Source organism: Mustela nigripes, chromosome 4 (assembly GCF_022355385.1).
Source record: "Mustela nigripes isolate SB6536 chromosome 4, MUSNIG.SB6536, whole genome shotgun sequence".
NCBI lineage: Eukaryota > Metazoa > Chordata > Mammalia > Carnivora > Mustelidae > Mustela > Mustela nigripes.
Genome location: NC_081560.1, coordinates 176,836,233 through 176,863,064, shown reverse-complemented (window position 1 = coordinate 176,863,064; position 26,832 = coordinate 176,836,233). Strand labels below are relative to the sequence as shown.

The 26,832-nt window shown below is 38.0% G+C and overlaps 1 protein-coding gene across 3 annotated transcripts in view; it reads right to left on the bottom strand.

The window, feature by feature from the left end:
• ATRNL1 (attractin like 1) overlaps positions 1-15,140 on the bottom strand; it is an 806,361-nt gene extending 791,221 nt beyond the window's left edge. For all 3 annotated transcript variants that reach the window (XM_059398662.1, XM_059398665.1, XM_059398663.1), the window contains exon 1: positions 14,758-15,140. In XM_059398662.1, the coding sequence (XP_059254645.1) occupies positions 14,758-15,059 (302 nt within the window). In that variant the 5' untranslated portion in view covers positions 15,060-15,140. The remainder of the gene's footprint in view (positions 1-14,757) is intronic.
• Between the last annotated feature and the right edge of the window lie 11,692 nt (positions 15,141-26,832).

Sequence of the window (26,832 nt, the reverse complement as noted above, 5' to 3'; positions counted from 1 at the left end):
CAAATCCGTGAATGAAGTCCTGGGTACACCCTCAGGTAGCCCATATGTGAAATAGACCTCAACCAACAAAGCAAAAAAGTTTTAGAATTTAACTATGGTATGGAATATCACCTGCATTTCAGAATGGTCTCTTTGGAGCAGACAAACAGGGCAGAGCAGAATGGTACAACCAAGGCTTTGGAAACTAAACTGGCATTCGAATCTCAGCACAAAAATGTACAAGCACACTCCTCCATATATACCCAAGAGAAATGAAAATGAAAACCTATGTCCACACAAAAATTTGGTACACAAAAATTCACAGCAGCATTATTCATAATAGTCAAAGGTCAACTCAAATGTCCAATAATTGATAACTGAATTAACAAAATGTAGAATATCCATACAATGGAATATTATTCAGCAATAAAAAGGAATGGACACATGGTACATGAATGAAGCCTGAAAACATACTATGTGAAAGAAACTCATGACATAAGACAGAATCATTATATGATCCCATTTATATAACATGTCCACAAGAGGCAAGTTCACAGAGACAGAAAGCAAATTAGTGGCTACCTGATTAGTGGAGTTGTTGGGTGGGAGAAATACAGAATGAGTGCTGATGGAAATGGGGTTTCTTTGTGCGATGATTAAAAAAAATTTCAAAAATTAGATATGGTGATGGCCTCATCACTCTCTGAATATCCTAAAAACAACTGAGCCATTTAAAGTGGTGAATATTATGTTATATAAGTTACAACTAAATAAAGCTGTTATATTTAAAAAAAAAAAAAAGTGAAGGTCATGTAGGCAGAACCAGAACAAGTTGATTGCCTCCTAAAAAATAATTTTTAAATAGGAATCAGAATTTCATACACAATACTCAAAATGTCCAGGATATAATCCAAAATTACTTGCCATACCAAGAAACAAGAAAATCTCAACTCATCTGAAAAAGATAATCAGAAGTTACCATCGCTGCTCTGGTAAAGATGGCAGAATTATCTATCAAGAATCTTAAAGCAGCTATCAGAAAAATAATATAACAAGAAGCTGCAGATACTTTCAAAACAAATATAGAAATACAGTTTCAAGCAAAGAAACAGAAGACATAAAGAATAAAATGGAAAATACAATAAATGAAACTTTTTGTATCAGTTCACAAGATGGACCCAATAACAGAATGGAAATAACAGAGGAAAGAATCAATGAACATAAAGATAGATAAATAAAAGTTATCCAACCTGAATAGAAAGAAAACAGACGGAATAGGGCTTTAGTGACCTAGAATTCAGTAACAAAGATCTAATATTTGTCTCCTTGGGGTCAAAGGAAAGAAGAAAGAGTGTAGCTGAAAAAATGGTAACAGAAAATTTTACAAATTCTGAAAAAGATATAAACCTGCAGAGCAATTAACAAGAAAAACTCAAAGAATTCCATACCCACACATAGCATAAGCATATTTCTGAAAATTTAAAAGGAAAAAAATAAGGAAAGCCAGAAGAAAACGACACATTAGCTAGAAAACAAGAATCTATGACAATAGATATGTCATCAGAAAACTTAAGAGTCACTGCTTTAAATATTCTAGCTCTCAGGAAAAGAAGAGATATAATAAAATTTTTATTCTAGGAAGCAAACTTTGGTAGCAATAAAGAAGAGAAGAGCAAGGGGGAAATTAGAAGAAAAATGAATTAAAAGAGCTACTGCAACAACCCAGTAGAGAAAAATTCAGGACTTTACTAAAACAATGGCCATAGAGATGAAAAGGATGGCAAACCTTAAGAATGGCAGCAATACATACACATACAGATGGACTCTTAAAGGAGAAATTCTGTCTTTCCATTAAAAATGGCTGGGAAAAAGTACCCCTGCTACCAGAGTATGCAAGATGTCCCAAGTAACAGATTGCTGAAGATGGAAATCCCCTAATTCTGTGTATGAACCCACATAGGACTCAGAATCAATCTGAGCAGCCCATACGAGGAACAGACCCAAAAGCAGCTTAATGAAGGATCTGAGAAATAAAACTAAAACACTGCACAAGTCTCAGAATAATCCCTGAGTCGCATGCGTGCATTCAGATCCAAAGGCTTTATATTCACTGCCCTCAGAAAGCATGACAGAGAATTTGCTACTTGAACCTAACTGATTTGTTGCTTACTAAATAAAAATAAACAAATAAATAGATAGATCAATAAATCAACATTCCCCAGAACATACAAGATCCATAACCTATGCAAAATAACCTTGATAATGTCCAGAATAAATCCAAAAATCACTTGACATACAAAGAACTAGGAAAATATACACAATTCTCAAGGAAAAAGATAATCAATGGATGTCAGAAAATCCTAAGATCAAAAATTTGCATCATCAGACAGACATTAACTATTATAACTAGATGCCACGAGACAAAGGTAAAGACAATAAAATGAAATGAAAAGAGAGACATTCTCATCAAAGAAAGAAAAATCATCAAAAAGAACAAAACGGAAAGGTTAAGAATGTAAAATACCACATCCTACATTTTAAACTGACTGGATGGGTTCGAAAGCAAAATGCAGATAACAGAGGCAATAGTCAGTGAAGCCAATGATAGTTCAAAAGAAATAACACAATCTGAAGAAAGATAAAAGATTTAAAAAAGAAAGAAAAGGATCAGAACCTCAAGGACCTGTGTAGCTAAATCAAAAACCTAACATTAGTGTCACTGAAGTCCCAGAAGAAGAAACAAAAAAGACTACTGCAAATATATTAAAAGAAATAATGGTTTTTCTAAAATCCCATTTTGGTGAAAGACATAAATATAAATTCAAAAAGCTCAGTAAACCCTACCACTCATGGTAAATTTTAAAAAACCTACATCCAGATACATAATTTGAACTGCTTAAAACAAAAAATGTAGGAAAATCTTGAAAGCAGCTAGAGAAAAATAGCATTATATACATAGGAGAAAAACAATTAGCATGACTGCAGACTTCCCATCAGAAATCATGAAAGGCCAGAAAAAAATTGAGCAACCTGTTTTAAAATGCTGAAAGAAAAGAATTGAAAACCTAGGACTCTGTTCCTGTAAAAATATCCCTCACTGAGTGGCTCAGTCAGTTAAGTGGCTGCCTTCAGCTCAGGTCATAATCCTAGTGTCGTGGGATCGAGTCCCACATAGGGCTCCTTTCTCGACGGGGAGCCCATTTCTGCCTCTGCCTGCTTGTGCTCTCTCTCTCTGACAAATTTTAAAAAAAAAAAAAAAAATCCCTCACTAAACAAGGCAAAATAAAGGTATTGTTAGGTCAAAAAAATTTTTAAGAAAATACATCAGCAACAGTCATGTTTGAAAAGAAATGGACCCTTCCAAAAAAGTGGTTCACACTAAAGGGAAATGACCCTACAAGGAAATTTCTCTCTAGCGATAAGCAAAGAGCAAAAGAAAGAGAAGATATCTGAGAAAATATAAAAGACAATTTTTCTCCTCTTAATTCTTTAAAATATGTATATTGCTGAAAGCAAAATTTATAACTTTATCTAATAGGGTTTGCCATGCAAATAGATGTGATGTATATGACAATTATAGCAAAGGTCAGTGGAGATAGATAAATGGACAAATAGAGTTCTAAAACTTATTACCTGAAGAAAAATAATATTAACTCTGAATAGATTATAAAAAGTTAGGTATGCATACTGTAATTACTAACATACTAGCATAACCACTAAAACATAATATGAAGACATATACCCAAAATAAGTCAGAGAAAAACAATTATAATATGGCTTCATTCATAAGTGGAACATAAAGAACAGTGCAGAGGACAATAGGGGAAGGGAGGGAAAACTGAATGGGAAGAAATCAGAGAGGGAGACAAACCATGAGAGACTCTTAACTCCAGGAAACACACTGAGGATTGGAGAAAGGCAGTTGGGTGGGGGGATGGGGTAACTGGGTAATGAGCTTTAAGAAGGGCACATGATGTGATGAGCACTGGGTTTTATACACAACTAATGAATCACTGAAAATTACACCAAAAATAATGATGTATTATATGTTGGCTAATTGAACTTAAATTTTTTTTAAAGATTTTTTATTTATTTGACAGAGAGAGATCACAAGTAGGCAGAGAGGCAGGCAGAGAGAGAGAGAGAGAGAGAGAGGAGGAGGAAGCAGGCTCCCCGCTGAGCAGAGAGCCCGATGCGGGACTCGATCCCAGGACCCTGAGATCATGACCTGAGCCGAAGGCAGCGGCTTAACCCACCGAGCCACCCAGGCGCCCTGAACTTAAGTTTTTTTAAAAAGACATATACCTAAAGGGCCAACAGCAAATTAAAATAGTATGCCAAAATATATCCAAATACATTAAATGTAAAAAGCCTCAATAAACAGATAGAAAGAGATAACTAGATTGGATTGAAATACGTATATATAATAGAGTAGCTATTAATATCAAAGAAGACTTGAAAGCAGAAACAATTACCAAAGAAAAAGAGGAAGAAAATGATACTATGATAAATGGGTCAACTCACCAAAAAACACAGCAGTTCTAATCGTATATGAACCCACAAAAAAACTTTGAAACACAGGCAAAACTGACAGAAGTGAAAGGAGACAGACAAATCCATAGTTACAATTAGAGACTTCAACACTCCTCTCTCAGTAATCGACCAAACTAGACGGAATATTGTATGGATAAAGAATATGTGAACAATTACAACCAACATGACCTAATTGAGATTTCTGTAACATTTCACTCAACAGAAGAATATATATTCTTTTCAATTGCAAATGTAAAAATTCACCACAATACACCATATTTTTTTCCAGAAACAAGTTTTTTTTTGAGATTTTATTTATTTGACAGAGACACAGCAAGAGAGGGAACATAAGCAGAGGGAGTGGGAGGAGAAGCAGGCCTCCCGCAGAGCAGGGAGCCCAATGTGGGGCTCCATCCCAGGACACTGGGATCATGACCTGAGCCAAAGGTCATAACCAACTGAGCCATGCAGGTGCCCCCAGAAACAAGTCTTAATAAATTTATAACTAAAACCATACAAGGAATGTCCTTTGAACATAATGGACTTTAATTAGGAATAAGTAACAGAAAAGTCTTTGGTAAATATCCAAATATTTGAAAGTTAAACAAAATTGTTCTACATAAGCCAAAGAGAATGTCTAAAGGAAAATCAGAAAGTATATTGAATTGAATAAAAATGAAAGCACTACATATCAGTATGTGAGATGCAGCAAAGCAGTGCTTAGAAGAACACAAACAGCATTAAAAAACTTTCATTAGAAAGGAAGACACACCTCAAATTAACAATGTGAACTTTTCATCTTATGAAATTAGAATAAAAGAAAATTAACACCAAAGGAAGCAACAATCAATGAAACTGAAAATAACAACAAAAGAAAAAATAGCAGGAATCAATGAAACCAAACATATTCTTTGAAAAGATCAATAACACCAATAAATATCTAGCCAGACTAAGCAAGAAAAAAGAAAGAAAATGTAAACTACCAATATCAGAAATGGAAGAAATATTACTAAAGATTCCACAGACTTCAAAATCATAAGGGACCCTTACTGTACAAATGTTATGCTCACAAATTTGAAAACTTGAAATGGACAATCTTTCTAAGACAATCTACCAAAATGCACTCAAAAAGAAACCAAGGAAATGAACGTCTTTACATCTAATTTAAAAACTAAATTCATAGTTGCAAGCCTTTCCACAAAGAAAGGGCCAGGATCTTTCTTTGGTCCATTTGAGCATTAAGGAGGGCACATGATGTGATGAACACTGGGTATTACACAGAACTAAATGATGATGAATTTTACTGACATTGATGAAAAAAAGTAATACCAATTCTACATAAATTCTTCCAGAAAAAAGAAGAGAGGTACCTTCTAATTCATTTTATAGGCCATGATAAGAAATCAAACAAAATCATTATGACAAGAAAATCAAACCCATTACAAGAAAAGAAAATTATAAAGTACTATTCTTTGAGAACACAGAAGCAAAAATCCTCAACAAAATAACAGCAAATCAAATAAGCTACTGAAACTAAGTGGGTTTAGCAACATTGCAGGCAAGATACAAATTCAATATACAAAAATCAATTCTATTTCCACATAATAAAGATGAACAAATAGAAAATGAAATTAAAAGAAACAGTATCAACTACAATAGCATCAAAGAACATAAACTAGGTATAAATCTAACAAAATACCTGTAGGATCTATATATATCCCTACAAAATACTTATGCATGAAATCCATGAAAACATAAATAAATGAAGAAATATATCATGTCAATGGACTGGAGAAGTCAGTATTGTTTAGATGTCAGTTCTTCCTAAAATGATCTCAAGTCAACACAATACCACCTAAAATCCCAGTGTTTGAAATGATAAACTGATAAACAGATTCTAAAATGTGAAAAAGCAAATGAATTAGAATAACTAAATGAATTCTCAAAAATAAAAATACTTATAGGAATCTCTCTATCTAATTTCAAGACTTACTACAAAGCTACAATAGTCAAAAAAGAGACTCTCAAAAAGACAGACATATGGACCAAAGGAACAGAAGTGAATCAAGATACAAATATAGAGATAGACTTACCCAAGTGATTTTCAACAAAGGTACAAAGACACGAAAAAAAAAAGATCATCTTTTCTTTTTTTTTTTTTTAAAGATTTTATTTATTTATTTATTTGACAGAGAGATCACAAGTAGGCAGAGAGGCAGTCAGAGAGAGAGGAGGAAGCAGGCTCCCCGCTGAGCAGAGAGAGAGCCCGACATGGGACTCCATCCCAGGACCTTGAGATCATGACCTGAGCCGAAGGCAGTGGCTTAACCCACTGAGCCACCCAGGCGCCCCAGATCATCTTTTCAATAGTCCTCTCATAATGATAAAAGGGGTCAATTTATCAAGAAGATATAAAATTTCATACACTATAACAGGGCTTCAAAATAAATGAAGCAAAACAGATAAGACTGCAGGGAGAAATAGATAAATGCAAAATTATAATTGAAGATTTTAACACCTCCCTCTCAATAACTAATAGAAGTAGACAGAAAATCAGAAAGGTTTTAGAAAACGAACAAAACCAGAAATCGACTCAAGCTAACTTAAATTTATAGAATATTCTACCCATTACACACATTCTTTTCACAAGCACAAGGAATGCTTCCCAAGATGGGCAATATTCTGGCCAATAAATTTTAACAAATTCTCTCTATATATTATATAAATTGAACTTGTAGTTGAATATGCTAAGTCAAAGAAATTTATATTAATTAAATTGAATCTGGACTTAAAGAAAATTCCAGGCCTCAAGGGCTTCAGTGGTGAATTCTACCAAACACATAATGAAAAAATAATGCCAATTCAACACAAACTCTTCCAGCAAAGTAAACAGGAAGGTCCCAACTCGTTCTGTGAGGCTGGCATTACACTGATTCTAATAGACCAATTGGTCTAACAGACCAATATCCTTCATGAGCATATACACAAAAATTCTAAGCAAAATTTTAAATCAAATCCAAATAATATATAAAGAAAGAAAATATATCATTTCAGATGGTCCTCATCTCGGGAATTTAACATTAGTTCAACATTTAAAAACTAAGCAATAGAATTCATAATATCAATGAACAATCAGAAAAATGATATGATGATCTCAACACATGCAGAAAACACAATCCAATATCCATCTCCAATAGACTCTTATCAAACTAGGAACAGAAGGAAGCATCCTCAATGTGATAAAAGGGATTTATAAAAATCTTATAGAAACATTACACTTAGCTTAGATTAAAATATTGTCCCCCTAAATCATGAATAGCATATAGCTGACCACTTTCATCCCATGTATAGATCACAGCAATGGAGGTTCCAGCCAGTGAAATAAGGCAAGAAAAAGAAAAGGCACCAAGATTGTAAAGAAAGGAGCAAAGGTATTTTTATATGCAAACAACACAATTATCTATTTGGAAAATCATAAGGAATTTACAGAAATCTATAATTAATGGTTTAGCAAGATTGAAAGGTATAAGATTAATAAACAAAAACAGTTGTATTTTTATATAATAGCAACAATCAGAAATCAAAATTAAAAAGGATATAATCAAAAAAAGTGAAATATTTAAGGAAAAATCTGACAAACACTGTGAAACCTGTTCACTGAAAATTTTAAAAGACTGCTGAGAGATTTAAAAAGACCTAAACAGGGGTGCCAGGTGGCTCAGTTGTTAAGCATCTGCCTTTGGCTCAGGTGATGATTCCAGGTTCCTTGGATCATGCCCCACATCGGGCTCCCTGCTCAGCGGGAAGCTTGCTTCTCCCTCTCCCACTCCCCCTGCTTGTGTTCCCTCTCTCACTGTGTCTCTGTCAAATAAATAAATAAAAATCTTTTTAAATAAGTAAATAAATAAATAAAAAGACCTAAACAAAAGGAGATATACCAGGTTCAGGAGTCAGAAAACTCCATGTTAATAAGGCATCAACTGTCCCCCAAATTCATCTACACCTTCAACACAATCCAAAGTAAAATCCCAGCAGGCTTTTTTTTTTGTAGAAATTGGCAAGCTGATTCTGAAATTCATATGGAAATGCAAAGAACCAGAATAACCAAATAATAGAATAACCAGAATAATTTTAAAAAGAACAAAATTAAAGGACTTACCACTTGCTGACGTGAAGACTTAGAAAGCTACAATAATCAAGAGGTTATTGTCTTGATGTACAAATAGACAAAGAAATCAATGGAACAGAGAATTCAGAAATGTGAACAACTGAGTTTGGCAAAGATACAAAGTGACTTCTCAGAGAAAGGAGAGTCTTTTTGGGTTTTTTTTTTTGTTTTTTTAAAGATTTTATTTATTTATTTTAGAGACAGAGAGAGTGAGCAATGGGCAGAGGAAGAGGGAGACAGAGAATCCCAAGCAGACTCCATGCTGAGCAGAAGAGCTCAGTGTGGGGCTCAATCCCAGCACCCTGAGATCAAGACCTGAGCTGAAATCAAGAGTCAGACACTTAACCAACTGAGCCACCATAGGCCCCAAGAATAGTGTTTTTAAAATGGCCCTGAAGAAAAAGAAAAGAACTGAGATCCATAGAGACCCATACCTCTTACATATACAGAAATTAACTCAAAATGAACTATAAACCTACATGTAAAATCTAAAACTACAAAACTTCTAGAAAAAAAAATTAAAGAGAAATTATGACTTAAGCCAAGGTTTCTTAGATCCGAAACCAAAAGTAAATTTCATAAAAGAAAAAGATAAACTGAAGTTTATCAAATTTAAAAGTTGTGTTCTTTGAAAACACTGTTCAGAGAATGAAAACCCCAGCCTGGGAAAAAGCATTTGCAAATGATGTATCTGAAAAGGAACTAGTATCCAGACATGTAAAGAACACATAAAAATGAATAGTAAGAAAAAAAAAATCTTTTTTCTAATGTGCAAAAGGTCTTTTTTTTTTTTTAAGATTTTATTTATTTATTTGACAGACAGAGATCACAAGCAGGCAGAGAGGCAGGCAGAGAGAGGAGGAAGCAGGCTCCCCGCTGGGCAGAGAGCCCGATGCCGGTTCAATCCCAGGACCCTGGGATCACAACCTGAGCAGAAGGCAGAGGCTTTAACCCACTGAGCCACCCAGGTGCTCCAAGTTTTTTTTTTTTTAAGATTTTATTTATTTATTTGACAGAGACAAAGCAAGAAAGGGAACACAAGCAGGCGGAATGGGAGAGGGAGAATTAGGCTTCCCACTGAGCAGGGAGGCCAATGCAGGGCTCCATCCTAGAACCCTGGGTTCATAACCTGAGCTGAAGGCAGACAGCGAATGACTGAGCCACCCAGGTGCCCCAGTGTGCAAAAGTTCTGAACAAATACCTCACCACGAAGATATGCAGATGGCAAATAAGCACATGACAAAATGCTCAACATCATCTCATTAGAGAAATGCAAATTAAAACGACAATGAGATACTACTACATACCACATAGAAAAGCTGTAAGGCCCGGGATGGGCTCCATGTTCAGCTGGGGGTCCACTTGACCCTCTCCTGCTGCCCCTCTCCCACACCCACCAGATCCTGCTCTCCCTCTTCCCCTCCCCAGCTCATGCTTGTTCTGTCTCTCAAATAAATAAATAAATAAAATCTTTGAAAATCATGTTACTCCACGTAACTTACTTTATCAATTTAGGTCTTAGAAATACTCTAATTTTAAATTTCTACTCTGTAATTGTTTTAATAACATAAAAAGAACCCATGGATATAATTACATATTATAATCTTATTTTCCCCTTTTCTTAAAAGATTTTATTAATTTATTTATTTGACAGAGAAAGAAAGAAAGGGGGAATACAGCAGGGGCAGAGGGAGAGGCAAGTTTCCCACTGAGCAGGGAGCCTGATGTGAGACTCAATCCCAAGACCCTGGGATCATGACCTGAGCCAAATGCAGATGCTTACCAACCTAGCCACCCAGGTGCCCCTATAATCCTAGTTTAAATAAAGAAGACTGGAGCGCCTGGATGGCTCAGTGGGTTAAGCAACAGGCTCTTCACTGAAGCTCAGGTCAAGATCTCAGTATGATGAGATCAAGCCCCACGATGGGCTCCTTGCTGGGCGTACAGCCCACTTATGATTCTCTCTTTCGGGTTGGCTGGGTGGCTCAGTGGATTAAGCATCTTCCTTCTGCTCACGTCATGATCCCAGGGTCCCTGATCAGCAGGGAGTCTGCTTCTGCTTCTCCCTTTGCCCCTCCCCACCCACCATAACACCAGCTAGCTCCTGCTCTCTATCAAATAAATAAAACCTTCAAAAAAAAAAAAAAAGATTCTATCACCCCCTCTTTCTCTGTCCGCACACCCGACACACTCTTTCTCTCCTGCTAAAAAAGTTAATCAATTAAAATAAAATAAATAAGACTGTTACAGAAGGGGGTGGGGAGAAGATGGGTTAGATAGGTGATGGGATGAGGACCCTGGTGTTACATGGAAGTGTTAAATCACTGTATTAAACACCTGAAATTAATACTGCACTGTATGTTAATGAACTAGAATTTAAATAAAAACTTTTAAAATTTTATGGGTAAAAACATTAAAATTTTAAATGAAAAAATACAGACTAGAGGTCAGGGAGCATTCAGTGCAACTTTATAGTTACTGACAGTTTTCCTAGTCTTTTTTTTTTTTTTTTTTAAAGATTTTACTTATTTATTTGTCAGAGAGAGAGAGAGAACGAACACAGGCACAAACAGGCAGAGGTGGAGAGAGAAGCAGGCTCCCTGCTGAGCAGAGAGCCCGATGCGGGACTCAATCCCAAGACCCTGGGATCTTGACCTGAGCCGAAGTCAGCAGCTTAACCCACTGAGCCACCCAGGTGTCCCCAGTTTTCCTAGTCTTAATAGAAAGGATTGAAATGTGTGTTTTCTTACCAAAAGCTAAGGAAACATATTTACATATTTAACCCTGCCCCTTTCTGTGTATAATAGCAATGAAGTTCCTCATTATTATATCCCCATTTTCAGGCTGTCAGAAGAAATAGAATACTTCCATTATATATGCGAGAATTTTGGTATCCACATTTGACTAATCTAAAAGGTTAAAAAAAAATCTATATACACATTAAACATATAATAAGATGTAAAAATGATTTTAGAAAAATATTCAATAAAAATTTTAATAAATTTACATTTAGAAATTGTTCACAATGTGAGATATTTTCCCATCTAAGATCATTAATGTAGTTTATTTTGCTTACAAACTAGAAGTCATAGTTTCCTATGTCACATTAACAAGAAAATGTCCAAGTCTGAACACAAAATATAAATTTATATAAATATAAATCTCAATTACTCTACAGAAATAATTCTAAAGACCTACTTTCTAAAAGAGAATGTCATTCATTTAAATAAAGTTCATAGTAAAATGTTTTCTAGTCTAATGTTATACTAGCCTAATTCAAGTAAATAGAATCCAAGTTAGCATATATTATATCCTTAATTCTTCTATTTCATATTGGCACTGTCCTTTCTGATTCTCAGTCCCAAACCCTTCAGCCTAGTTTTAGCCAAAGATAAGTATTCATTTTTACCTATGTGAGAAATGGCTTATAATTCTGAGTGTTTTGTTCTTTAAATAGAAACTGAAGATGGAAATCAGTGCTAAGAAAACTAAAGTACCACTTTTGATACCATATTTGCTTCTGCATTCCCCCACCCACCTACCATCAATCTTACATTCTAAAGAACCATTTGAAGAATTCTCTTATTCCCTAGTGAAATCCCCACGGTAGGAAAAAAACTAAGTTACCATGGAACCAGCCAATTAATTTTGACACCTGCTTACCAAGATTGATCATTTTTTATATCTGTTTGCTAGGTTACTATCCTTCAGCTTAGTAAAAGATTTTCAAGATAATTAATGAAGTGAGAATTTCCAGTTAGTCTTTCCCACTGTTATTCCTTCAACTGCTGAATAACAGAAGCCACCATCCTCAAATAAACCTTTTTTAGCTTAGCATATACTTTACCATGAAGAATTCTTTTCTTCTAAATTGATTCTTCCCTTTAACATTAAATACCACATTTTACCCCTAAGAGTATACATAAAAGATGGAATAGTACCAGTTATATTTACTATAATTAATAGCCTGTATTCCACAGAGAAATGAAAAAGTACTTACCAATAGAGTACAATGAATCATAGGAAATAAGTTTCCAAGGAAATGATTTATATTCAATGAGTAATTCAGGGTTAACTGTTATTTAACTATATTTAAGAAACTATTTCTATTTTACTCACTAATGTGTAAAGTTTATGAACGGCATCTTATGTTATTAAGATAGTTTAACTTGATCTGTGATCTTTCCTACTAACTGAGACAGTATCTGCTAGCGAGGTTGAAGGCTGCTGATCTAGCTAGCTGATTAACAAGTTCCACTACCATAAAATGTAGAAAGGAGCCTCTCAAAATCATAGCAATCTCTGTCCTCTTTAGATATATAGACCAAATCCACAAAAAGGCCAAAATCCCTAAATCACACATACAATGGGTTATCTTCCTACCTACAGAAAGAGGTAAAAAACGGATGCAGCTTCATTCATTGTTGGCTGCCAGTTTATATATTCAAAATTCTTGCTTGATAAAAAGGCTAGCTGTAATTGTCATAGCCAAAGCTTCAAAACACTTAAGTAAAAAAGGCTACCAACAAGCACAATTCAATAAGATATCTTTCCTTATCTTGAAACACTTTATAAAACTTTTAATTAACACCTCTTTCAAATTAAAAAAAGTATCAAGAAACTACAGTATTATATTAATTTATTAGGAAGCGAGAAAACATTTCAGTCTATTGAAACAAATGAATTTCATGAAGCTTCATTTTAAGATTTCACTTCCAAAAACCACTGTAAATTAATTTAAATAGTAGGATCTACCTAAAATTTAAAAGTGCCCTTTTAAAAAATACAGTTTCACAAGTTTTAAGGGGCATGGTTTAAATTAGCAATAGTTTAAATAAATGGAAAATATGCTGTATTTAAAACTCTCAGGACATTTTCCTATAATCCATTAATAACGTGAACCATACTTCCTACCTTTGCCTTAGAGACCGAGACACTTCACTGAGATTTTGCTGTCATCCTGACAATAAATATCCGGAATCTACATAGTGTAATTCCAGAGCCGCAAAACAGCCAGCAAATTTCACAGTAACTATCTAGAAATCTAAGAAGTTGACTCAGTGACTGCTATCTGCAAATTGTCAGATGGCTACCTCAACTATCTTCCTTGCTATTCCCCCCAATTCACCCATTTCTTCTCATATCAGGCAGGAAGGTAATAAACATCAGCCAATAGGGGGAGGGTACCCTTGCTGTTGTAAAGCAAACTCCTTACGGCCTTGAGCTTCAGAGAAAAACCAAAGTGATGCTCTCACAGAACAGCTGATAGTGAAATAAACAGTTCGAAAAACCCATTACCTTCCCTGCATTAAAAAAGCCCACATAGTTCATCATTTTATGTTACCCAAAGTCACTCTTGTATTCCCAATCAAAACTGCCGTAGCAAATTCGACATAGTATATCGGCTAAAAGTAAACATTCTGGAGTTAGGCTAGTTGACTTGGAAGAACTCTGCCCTTAGTACTGTGTAATCCTGGGCAAATGACTTAAATTCACTGCCTCGAGTTCTCTCTGTAAATCCAGCATAATCATCCTAGGAACTCACAGAGTTGTGAGGGACAAATGAGATAATCCACGTCAGGCGCTTAACAGTGTTTGGCACAGAGTAAGCCCATCATAAACTCTTAGGATCACAATTATCATACTAAATAAACTAAAATGTTCGCGGTGGTTACCTCTAGAGAGGACTAGGATGGGAGGAGAGGGAGGTACTGGTAGCCCGTAACTTTAACCTTTACACTTCTGCATTGTTTGAATGTTTCGCAGTGTTCAAGTATTTCATGAGTTACTTGCATTTTTGATTAAAAAACAGTGACCTAACAAAAATGGTGTTTGGCACCGTAACTGAGTATGGAAATAAATGCTCAAGAGCGAGGGACCCGAAGCCGCTGCGGACACCTGGACCATCACGAGGGCTTCGAGTGCCCCGGGGCGCCTGGGTTGCAGGGAGGCGGCGCGCTGCGGGCGGTTCCCAGCGCTGGGACCCGAGGCCGCGTTGAGGGCGGGGGCGCAGAGGATGGGAGGGGGCACGACCCGTGCGGGGCAGGGCTGAGGTGCGGGGTCGCGAAGACACTTACTTGAACCTGCCCTGGCAGTGCTGGCACTGGTCCCCCACCCAGCCCGGGTCGCAGAGGCAGGTGGAGTTGACACAGCGGCCCGAGAAGCAGGAGCCGGTCCTCTCGCACGGCTTGGACTGGGACACCTGCGCGTAGAGGGCCAGGTAGAGGAAGCCATAGCACAGCAGCCAGCTGTTCCCGTCCAGCAGCCAGGAGGAGGCGCCACCGCCGCCGCCGCCGCCGCCGCCCGCCGGCCGAGCCCTCCACAGCCCCGGGGCCGCCGGCTGCGGGGGGCCAATGCGGGCCCGGCCCCCCGGCTCCATCTTCTCGGGCGCCCCTGACCGGCCGGGCTGCGCTCGCGGGCGCGGACAGCGATGCTCGGGGGGCGGGGGGTGCAATTCGGCCGGAGAAAACCTCGCCGCCGCCACCGCCGCTTCTCCTCCTCCTCACCGGCGCCTGCCCCAGTCCCGCTCCCCGGTCTGGAGGGACAGATCCCAGTCGCCGTCGCCTCTGTTCGGCCCCCTGCAGTCGCACTCGGGCATCGCCTCTCGGTCTCTTGACCTTGTCCTCGGCAAATGGAGCCCACCGCCGCGGCGACCCGGGCCGGGCCGGAGGCGGAGAGCGGGCGGCGCGGGCGGCGCGGGCGGCGCGGAGCGCTCCAGAGGGGACCTGCGGGAGGGGGAGGGGACCCCCGCGCGCGGCCCCGCCTCGCCCGCGGCTCGCGCCAACTGCCTGGGCTCCGGCCCCGCGCGCCGGGGAAGGCGGGGGCCCGCGGGAACCCCGAGGTGGGCGCGCCCAACCCGGGAGGGGAATTCGGGAAGCGGGGCTCAGCTCCGCACCGCCAGGCCGGCGGCCAGCGGCCCCCCAGCAGCCATCTTCTCTCTTTTGCCGTCAGCCGGGCACCAGGGTGGCGGCTGGAGCCCGCGGTGCGTTAGGCCGCCTGCCCCCACTCGCGCGTGCCCACGCTCCCCCCCACAGGCCCTGCGCTGTGGTCTCGCCCCGCCCTGACAGGGACCGGGGACTCCCCCGCGCGCGCCCACCCGGCCCGGCCCGCGAGCTGAAGCGAGACTGGCCCCCCAGGTGTGGCCCGCGTGCCCGCGGTGCCCTTCCCCTCGGCGCGCGGGGGGGACAGGGCCCCACTCGCGCCACGCGCCCCCTGAGCCCCACCAGCGAAAGAGCAGACCCGGCCGGCTTCGCAGCTTCAGCAAAAAAGCAGCCCTTCCCGTCGGCCGTCTACAGCTGCAAAAGTGCAGCGCTTTTCCCCCCCGCGTCTCCCCTTCCTCCGCCCCATCCTCCTGCCTATTTCTTCTTTTTTTCTTAGAAAAACTCCAACAACACACAAAGAGCTGAGCTTGTGCAGCAGGCAAAAGTCTTAAAGGCACCGCAGTCCGGAACGCTGTGGGGTCCGGAAGAACTGGGAGGGGCGGGGTTTTAGGGGCCGCGAGGGTCGGGGAGCCGTGGCCGCGTGGGGACTTCTCCAAGGGGGAGCCATTTCTTCCGCCGAAATGATGACTCCCCCGCCCCCAACAAAGAGCTCCAAGATTCTGAGCCCGGGGCGCACCACCCCTTCCCCGCGCTGCCTCGGAACCCCAGGTATCTCCCTTTTCTGCTTGTCAGTGTTTCCTCCTCCATCTGGGACAATATTCTGCCTTGAAAAATATTGCAACATCTGGGCTTTTTTTCAGAAGAGCAGAAACGATGCCCAGAAAAGAGCCGTTTTTCCTTTCTCAGCGGCAATCTTTCCTCCTTTAGATGACTTTCCAAGATTTGATGGCATGTGCTGAAATTTTTGCTTTGTACTTTCGTGCCTTCTCTAAAAAGCCTATTTCAACCCTTGAGAAAGGAAGCCGAACACAAATTGCAGCCATGTATACTCGAGTTACAAGCAATGTAATGGGATCCCCACCAAAGAGGAGCAGACAGTACGAAAAAGAATTTAAAATCTACCGAAGACATTTCTGACAGCAAAAGGAGAAAAAGTTTTAGTTGTAACCACACGGTCGTTATTGTTAAGATTCAACTCGTGTTTATTTCGGGCATAATGTACCCACGTCATCTCTTTTAATCTCTTTTATCCCCACTTTGCAGATGAAATCCTCCATTAACCCCATTTTGCAGATGAGGATATAGAGACTGGGAAATGTTGAAAGATTTGTCAATGACAGGTTGGGGGTAAGTAATGAATCGAGCTTTAAATACAAGTCCGTGTCTTTTTCCATTAGTTACCAAGCTATTTCTATTAGCAGTTGCTTTGTTCCACTTTGGTGAATAGAATGTGTTGGCTTGGTTTGCAAATACCTCAGCAGTGACTTAAGGAGGGAAAACAAAAGTCCAGAAAGAGGTGACTCCTTTGAAAGGAAAAGGAAGAAAAAAGGAAACCATGATTTTCATTCATATAACAAAGAAATCACAATTCCCCCATAATATCCTCAAACGGAAAGTGAGGACAGCCCCTTCTTCCTTTCACATCTTTTCCACATCAGGATGCTCCTTAGAGACTACCTGGGATGAAGGAAGAAAAAGAAGAGAACATTCTAGGGGGGTGGAAAACAAAACAAAAGGAGGATATTGTTCTGGATTACACTGTTTAATTTCCAGGACTATAAAATCCAGAACTCTTTCTAGTAGTAGCCATACAGGAACAATCTCTCCTGCCTTCTCCATTCTTCTCTCATGCCAGCCAAAGTTTAAAGTGAACCACATCCTTCTCACATCCATGTAGAGTTGCTTTCAGAAATGTGGAAGGTAGCCAAGCTCTTAAAACAGTCAGTGAGTGTGAAGGTAACTCAAAGGGTACACGGGAACCCGTTTAACAAGAGAGATCACTGCTCAGCCACATGCTTACTGTAGCCTATATTCAAGCAAAGGATTTGTCCATTAAAAATATATATCGTTTAATCTTGTAACCACTATAATCGGCTCAGTACTTCACATTACTGAAGAACATGCAGCCCCACAGTCTTCCTCTCAACTTTGCCTTTAGAATCAAGCTGTATATACTAAATCTATATAAAATTATTCTCACAAGGATCTCATAGGATTACTGCTTGCTCTATATCCGATTTTTTTTCTTTCATACTCTTTTAAAAGTCAACATTTACGAATTTAAGGAAAAGGAAACAAAGATAAATAAACATAAGGTTCACCCCTGGATAAGCTTATCTATTATCAGGTTCAGTAAACCCGGGAATTCCTTATACAGTTAAGGGTCATATAGTTTACAGATGTAGACACAGGAAACTTAAATGATTTACAACAGTCACACAAAAAGTCGGTGATAAAACTTGCCTAGAATCTGGACTAATGTTTCAGTGTCTTCTATGATCAAGAAATTTTAAAGCTCCAACATGGTTATCTCTTTTTTCTAAAAAAAAAAAAGTAGAGTCAGCATTCTAGTAGTGCTATCCGACACTATAATAACTCACTGTATTGGTAATAGCAGTCATAAATCCAGCAGAAAGGTGAAAATCTACTCCAAAGAGGTAGTAGAGGGAAAATCAGTTTTACTGAAGTAGGATGAAACTGTTATGATTGGAATTATCTATTACAATTTCTCCAAGGGAAAGAGATAAGAAAAGTATATTTGTTTTCTCCACAATTAGCCGTATATCAGGACCTTCAGATATTTGGGGAATGTGTTTCATTTCCATTCATACCACTTAAGAGTGGTACTATAAAATGATGGGCAAGAAGCTAACACTTCACATTGCCAAATTGAAGGAAATGCACATGATTTTTTAAAGAAGAACAAGAGAAATGACAGTTCCACTGATCTTTTGACTGCAACTCAAAAAGTAAAAGATCCTATTTGGGCTAATGAGCCAAAGCAACCCCTTCTCAGTTGCTTGACTGAAGAATGATCTCTATTGTTCACCGTTTGGCTCATAGGAGGCTTCTGAAAGCAGCTAAGATAATGAGAGTTGCAGATAGCCTGGTTACAAGAGCCACAAGTTTGTTCGTTCAAATGTATCCTTAGTGTAATTGGGACTGTATTTTTAAGACACTGATGGAACATGAATGGTCTGTGATATTAGATAGTAAAGAAAAAATCAACTTTAGGTACTTACCAAAAATTATTGATGGTATTAAAAATATTCATGTGGCTATGTGCTGAAATACCAACCTTCTCCCCACCAAAATCTAACACTCTGCTTTTCTCTTGGATTCCATCAGTTTCTCTTGCCGTCACACTTGCAAACACACACATACACTCTGATCCTGCCAATTTTTCTACTTAACACATTTCAAACATATTGTTATAAGTAAATTCAAGGAAATAACTCCAAAGATTCTAAATTCTCAGTGCAGGGCTATTATATTTCTTTTAACTGGGAAATAAAATGAACATAACTCAACTTTCATCCTAAATATTCAGACTTATTACCCCCAAAGACATTTATTGCTAGTAGTCAGTAGTCTGTTGCAGAAATTTGTCTTTCATGAAATTTAATTCAATAAAAATATGGGTTAGGACTTCCTGTTAAACATAGTAGACTAAGGAGGAGCATTTACTGCTACTCCAAACTCTACCAACTTGACAGGAAATTTTTTTTTTTTTTAATTTTAAAGGTACAAACTCACAATAACAAAGAAAGTAAGAAAAGAGCCAATTAGTTGATAAGAGGTGCCAATGCATTTGAAAGTGTCAGAGCTTTGGAAGGAGAAAAGGGAATGGAGAAACAATAACTAATCATTTATGCCTACAGAGATGAATAACAGTAAGAAACAAGCCTGAAGAGTCCAGGACTCAGAGGTAAGAGGTACAATGAGAAGTAGAGGGGGTGCTCAAGGATGAAAACAAGGAGAATAGTTGAGGGAAATATAAAGGCCCATGGTCCCCTTCCTCACCCCAAGCAGCCAAAGATGACCCCAGACCCAACCCTGACAGGAGGGTAAATCTCTTAAGAAACTGAATGCTAGAGGCTCCAGTCATAATGGCATCAGTTATAATGGAAGGAGGGAGAGACGTACACAGCTGAAAATGGGGAAATTAGGTAAAAATCTATATATTGAATGGTGGATTTCCCAACCACTCTTTTCCTACATGTTCCCTGAATACCTACAGTCAACTGAATAACCTCCAGGCAGAAAATTGAAGAATACTTATCTGCAGAAACTGAATAGTCCAAGAGAAAATATATTGTCAGTTGGGGGTCTCCATACCAAATGGCAAACCAACCTACAGCTCACCCTATAGTGACGGCTGCTGAGTCAGTAAATCTCACCCAATCTTTTTTTTCATGACTCTCTTTATAAATACAAGCAGTAGGGATTCATTAGACATAAAAGAAACCAAAACAAACAGAAAAGGAAATCAGAGGAAACACAGTCAAGTGACAAGGGAATATTTAATGCAATCATAGAACAAGAACAGGAGGGATGTTTGGGTGGCTCTGTTGCTTGGGCATCTGCCTTCAGTTCAGGTCACAATCCTAGGGTTCTGGGATGGAGCCCTGCATTGGGTTCCCTGCTCATTAGGGAGTCTGCTTCTCCCTTTCCCTCTGTCCTTGCCCCAACTCATGCTCTCTCTCTCCTTCTATCTCAAATAAATAAAATCTTAAAAAAAAAAAAAAGAACTGGATACTCTTTAATAAACAAAAGGATACTCAGAGAACAAAAAATGAAAACAGGGTAGCCAAAATTAAAATACAATAAAAGAAAGTTTACAAAATAGAGTCTGGGAAATCTAGAAATTAAAATAAAAAAACAAAGTTTCTCCTCTTATCAAGGAGGGAAAAACTGGGGGGGGGGGGTAAGATTCACTAATGATTATACATAACAGACTCTTATCTTAAATTAAGAATTTACAATATTGTATATTAATTAATGTGACAATGCAAAACTCCTATGTAGGAGAAGACAAAATTTGTTGTATCAACTTCAACATAAGATTTCCCAAAACTGAACTGAGCCTGCTTACCCACTATAGCCTAAAACATCGAATTAAAAGACTCACAAATGGAAAAAAAAGGGGGGGGAAAGGCAAACAGAATGGATTGGAAGTTAGAATAGCATTGAAATTCTCAACAACAAAATTAGATGCTAAAAGTAGAGGTAGAAGGGAAATTACCATCAACCTAGAATTCTATACCTAGCCAACCTATCAATCAAGTATGAGGATAAAGATATTTTCAGACACACAAACATTTGTAAAATTTTTCTTGTAACGTACCCTTCTTTAGAAAATTCATGGTAAGTGGTGAAAGGAGAAGAGACTGAACATTAAAGAATTGTAAAGACATATCCTAGAATGACAGACAGCTGTGTCTCAAGAACAACTAGTCCAACCTGTAACAGAGCTGAGGAGGGAGGTATAACTAGAAAAATAATAGATACAAGTGTTTGGAACTGTTTGAGCTTTGGGGGGAAAAATACTAATAATATGTGACAGATCTTGGGGTATTTGGAAGGAAAATGGAATGAGCACACAAAAAAACAAGTAAATGAACAAAATGAAGCAATCATTGACTAAGGGAAAAAAGGAAAGTTGTACAAGATGGTTTAGCAGTAAACAATATTCACTATATAAACACTATTGATTTACCAAAAATGTATAATATGTCTAAATTTTTAAAATGGGAGATGGATAAAGATGGGTGGGTCTAAATCCTTAATTGCTTAATAAGAAGTAATTGCATGTCCAAAACTGACAAATCAAGAACTAGTAGTATAATCATACTACCCTGAAGAGTTGAAAGCTGCCTTGTCTTAGGAAATAGTGAATGGGCAGGAGATGCAGCATTTTATTATAAGGCTTTTGGTACTCTTTGATTGAAAATTAAAATTTACTTCTAAAAAATAATAAAAAATTAATTTAAAATATGGGTTCATAAAAAATGTTAAAGGTAGCATATGCCCTAAGAAAAAAACTTGGGTTTGATTTCTAATTCTGCCCCCTATATACGGATTACTCTTGCATGACCCATTAACCTCTGTGCCTCAGCTTTCCCACTGTTAAGATGGGAAAATCAAATTACGCATCAGTGTCCATTTCCAAGCTTACATGAGAATCTAAACCGAAAATATGAAAGCACACAGTAAATGGTAACGCACTATACAAACTTTGATATTTAATGTTCATCAAAAACTACTCTTAGGAACAGAATTCATTCTAATTCCCTGAATTGAATTCATGGAATTGAAAGAGATTTAGGTTTGACACAACACACAAATACAAAATACAAAAACATAAAGAAGCAGTCAAAGTGATAAACCCTCATTATTTTGAAGATGGATCTAATCTGTTTTACAAATGAGATGCTGGGACCAGGAAAATTGAAGTACCTTATCCAAACTCACACAGTGGTAGAGGTAAGTCTAAAACCCTAGTTTTTCTGAAAAGCAATGCAGTTTTCTTTGTCCTATAGCTCATAGTTCAGGCTAATGGGAAACAAGTTCGGGTTTATCTATCATTCATGCTGAGTTCCAGAAAGGCCTTCCATAGCTCTGCAAAGTGACTTGCCCAATGTCTCACAAGTTAATGAGAGCAGAGCCAAAACTAAACCGAACACATGACACACAGCTAGAGAATGAACCTTGAACCTGAAACTTGGAACCAAGTGCAAATTTACTGACAAAGGTAAAGGCATATATTGAAAGCTCAGCTCAAAGTCTGCAACATAAAAATTATCAATTAATACCGTTAATTTGTTGACTAAAGTTCCTGCCTGAGTACAGAGAAAAAAGCCAAAAAGGAAATAGGAATACTTTTTTTAAAAATGCAATTAGACAAGCCAAACCAGCAGCAAAATTCCTCTTGAAAGTAGATATGTAAGAAGAAAAGGCCCAATGTCTGACAAAATGTGTCAAGAAGGGATGCCTAAATTTGGAACTTTCCAACCTATTGCAAGACACCTAAGAGGTTTCTCTATCCTCTCCTCACTGGGATAATGCTGGAAGGAATGAGGGCACCTTAAAGATAAAAAGGTGAGAGAACTTTTCTCTCTTTCACACCCAGGTAATCATTTGCTGTCACTTTCCTTCATGAGAAGGTAGAAAAAACTCTTTTTAAAAATACAGTTCTGTCAATAAAAATGAACAAAAGTCCAATTTGAATCAGGTAACAAAAAAAATATCACACTCTTTTCTTTTCTAAAGTCATAATTATTTCCCCAATTGGTAATTCTAATTTCTCAGGATGACTCTAAGATTAGCTATCACTGCACTAGCTGCATCAGGCATCTTACAGTTCCAAACACCAACTTAAAATGGGGTCATGCCCTGGAAAGTAGTGTCATGGAACCCAGGGACAAACTTGTGATTTTGAGTAACAGAAAGGATTCTTTTAGTTGTGAAAAAATCCAGCTGTTACAATTATACTCCTGAGGCATCACCACATACAGATAAACCAGGTAGAATCTCCATAAGCCTTTGGTGGAGTTGAGGTTTGTTTCATGTTCCCTCTGTTTGAAGAAAAAGCAGGCAAAGTAAGGAAAACAGGAAATACTTAAAACACAAAAGCTCCCAAGCAAAATAAACAATTCATAAGAATAACATACTAGCTTTTAGAAAGCTGCTTGGGGTCCTGACACAGGAAAATATGTTTATGTTTACAAGGAAAAGAGCATGAAAGAGAATTATGGACCTTCTGATCAGGAGAGACAAAGCATCAGAACACAGTGAGGTTTCCCTGAATAAAGTCAGAGACAAAGAAGAACTGCAAAACAGCACATATATAAAAAAAGAAAAATATCTGACAAATGATATCCAGGCTCCACAAATCCTGATAACACGACATTCTACTTATTAAAAACATCAGTCTTGGAAGACTCCAGGCACCGTAATTTTGAAAATGTACACAAGTAAATTAAAACCAGCCTTACAATTCTTCTTATTGTATGTCCCTCTGCAAAGCTGATGGGAAATTCTAAATTAAATGAAAAAAAGTCAACATGAACATTGCTGATTTTAAGCAAGAACCCCAAGTTTTCCATTTTTTAAAAATTAGAATGTAGTCTGAAAGTCTTTTTGCACATGAAGAGGACATATTTTTCCAGGAAAACTGGCTCTTCCATAAACAGAGAAAATGTTTTATCCACAACTAGAAAGCATGTGCAAGAATTTTGTTTATTAAATTACCTAAACCGCTTGATAGCAGATATTTTTTGAAATATCTTACAGTCATGTTCTTTTCCACTGGACACAGTCCTTCAGTTTAGGAAGGTAGCACAAGACAATGCCAAGAGAAAAGGAGATTAAAATGCCAAATGATGTAAAAAATGTTAGTTATTTTTTAAAACTGTGAAGCTCTACTTGATGGCGCCTGCTTTTACTCTTTCCTGGAGAACACTATTATAGGACCCAGAGGGGCCATGTGATTCCAGAGAGCCACAGAGTGAGCATTGTAATTCCCCTGCCTCTTGATGCCCGTCACCTTTTTCCCAGGAGGCAGCAACTTCGCAGCCCATTGCCTTATGTCCGATGAGGTCAGTGACCAACCTGTGGCGGGACCACAGTGACCAGAGAACAAAACATACAACCACCACACTCTGACAAAAACTTGGAACTCCATGGTTTTATCCTTTAACTTAAGGTTTAGGAGGCACTTGTTATATTGCAAAGGGCTTTAAAGAGCTAACACACTTACTTTGTACCAGTCATTAACATGAATGACTGTACCTATTTCCTGATCGTTTTGAGCGATAAGGAATATAAGAAAAGTATAAAGATATATCCTACCTCTATTACCATCCCCAACAACCTGGCCCCCACCCCAGGACACACACAGCACACACATAAGATGAACATTCCCTGACTATTACCTGGTCTGTTCAAAGGAAAATGTACCTGAGGACCTGAGGAGTCCTAACATCCTTTTTTTTTTTTTTTTTTTTTTGAGTCCTAACATCCTTTAGTGATTTAATAGAATATAACGTCCATGGAGCAAATGATTTTATTTTTCAAAGAAGGCCAGTGAGGGAACAAACACAAAGGAATTAAATACTAATAGTGATATTTTTAGACAGAGTAGCTCCTGGATGAAAGATTTGACAGGTACCTCTAGTCAGTCATAATAGATAGCTACGTACTTCCAAGTGGAGACTGGACTATAGTGGGTTTTTGGCACCTCTGACTACACACTGAATAAATTTAAGAGGAGAATTAGAATGAAAGGTAAGGTCTTCACTAGTAAGCACCCTCCCCAAACTCAAGTCTGGCAGACATCATCAGGAGGAGGCTTAAGGAAGTATCTAGCTCTAAGACTTACCCCAAGTCTCTTCTGCATAAATAATAACATCATTACTGACAGATTCTTGGCTCAACTGATCTTCTTTTAAACTGCAGACTAGTCAAAATGAAATACTTATTAGAGAAAGATTGGAAAGGGTGAAACTGGAAATGATCACTCACAATAAGAAAAAAAAAATCCGCCTCATTAAAAGGAAAAAAATATGGGCACTTCTGAGCTAGCCAGACACCAAAAATATGTATGAATAAACAGCAAAGCAGCAATATTGCATTGGTATGATGTTGTTGAGGGTGCAATGATTCAGGGGAAACCACCAAAGAAACCAGTGCCAATCCCCTACATGCTCCCAAGGCTTGTAGACGCCCAACAGTCCTGGCGGGTCTACAATGTTGTATCAGGTGGGAACATTTCCCTGGCATATGATCAGTGTATGCCCTAAAGCCTCAGGACTTCCTAGTGCTCATTATTTTTATTCTAACTCTGTTGCTGCAACTGCTATCCTCATTCATATGAATGCCTAATCTTTCTGAATCATCTTAAACTATCTGTAGCAATTATCCCATGATTCAAGTTTCTAAAGTTAATTGTTAAGTTAAAAAAAAAAGACTCTTTCACTAGTTTAAATTTTTTCTGCTTTTTCATTTTATCATGTATCCTTTTAGTCCTGAGTTATTAGAAAATATAAATTAAAATGTCCAATTATTCTTGTCTTTAACATGTATTATTTTGTAGCTCTTACCAGACTTCTACTCTTTTTACCCCAACTAAAAAGTCATTCACCCCTGGGTTCTAGATTGCTCCACTGCCTATAATTATTTTATTTGACCTTGTTTAAATTATTTCTTATCTGGCTCAGTCATTTTTGAGATGAAGAAGATAACCGGAACGCGCATTTCAAAATTAGAATGTGCACTTTGTAAAAAAGAACAGAAATGACCACAATATTTTCTACAAACCAGGCCACTTATTATTGATTACCACAGCTCTTTAAGCTGTATTCTTTGAACTATTTGTGATGGTGTCTATATATTTTCCATAGGGTTAGACCTAATTCAATACTCACAGTATATTGTTTAAATTATTTCTTTCTGAGATGCATTAAAATGATAGAATTTCAAGATAAATTTCTACCTTTGGTATGTTCATCTATGTGGTTAAGTAAAATGTCTAGGTACTTACAGATTTCCATGATTATGGATTTTGAATAATCCACTACCCCTTTACCATCTACGTTACATAATTATGAGAGATAAGCCCTTAACTCCTTCTGAGGAAAATTATCCTTCCTTATCCTCCAGTGATAAAGCCTACTTAGGCAGCCATGTTTGGTACACATGATTCTGCTCTCCTCTGCCACAGATAATTAGCACAGAGGCATCTGCCAATCTTGGGGCAGCCAATCCTTAGGCTCACCACAGTTTTACAAGGTGACTTGGCACAAAAGCTCTAATCAAACAGGGATGAACTAGGGCAATTAAATTCTCACTTTTGGGAATTTGAATTAGAAAATATAGAAAGAATTAAGCAATCAAGAACAGGAGCTCAAGCTGAAAATTTGTGCAGAAAGAGATAGTGAGACCACTGGGTAGAGAAGGAGCAAAAAGGTAGAACTCAATTTATGAGAAGGTCAAAATTATGAGGAAGAAAAATTATAAATGGCAACTGTGAAAAAGAGAAATGACAAGAGTACAAGATGAAGAGAAAAGAGCCAATATACTTGTGAAATAACAGATTTTGATTCATTTTTATGGATTTTTAAAAAATCAAAATTTAGCAAGACCAAAAGAACATTTCAATTTTTCTGAACTTTGAATTTTGCATGGGTGAGTATTTAGTCATTCCAGGGTCCTTCTACGTCTTCCTTTTTTTTTTTTTTAATTTTTTAATTTTTATTTATTTATTTTATT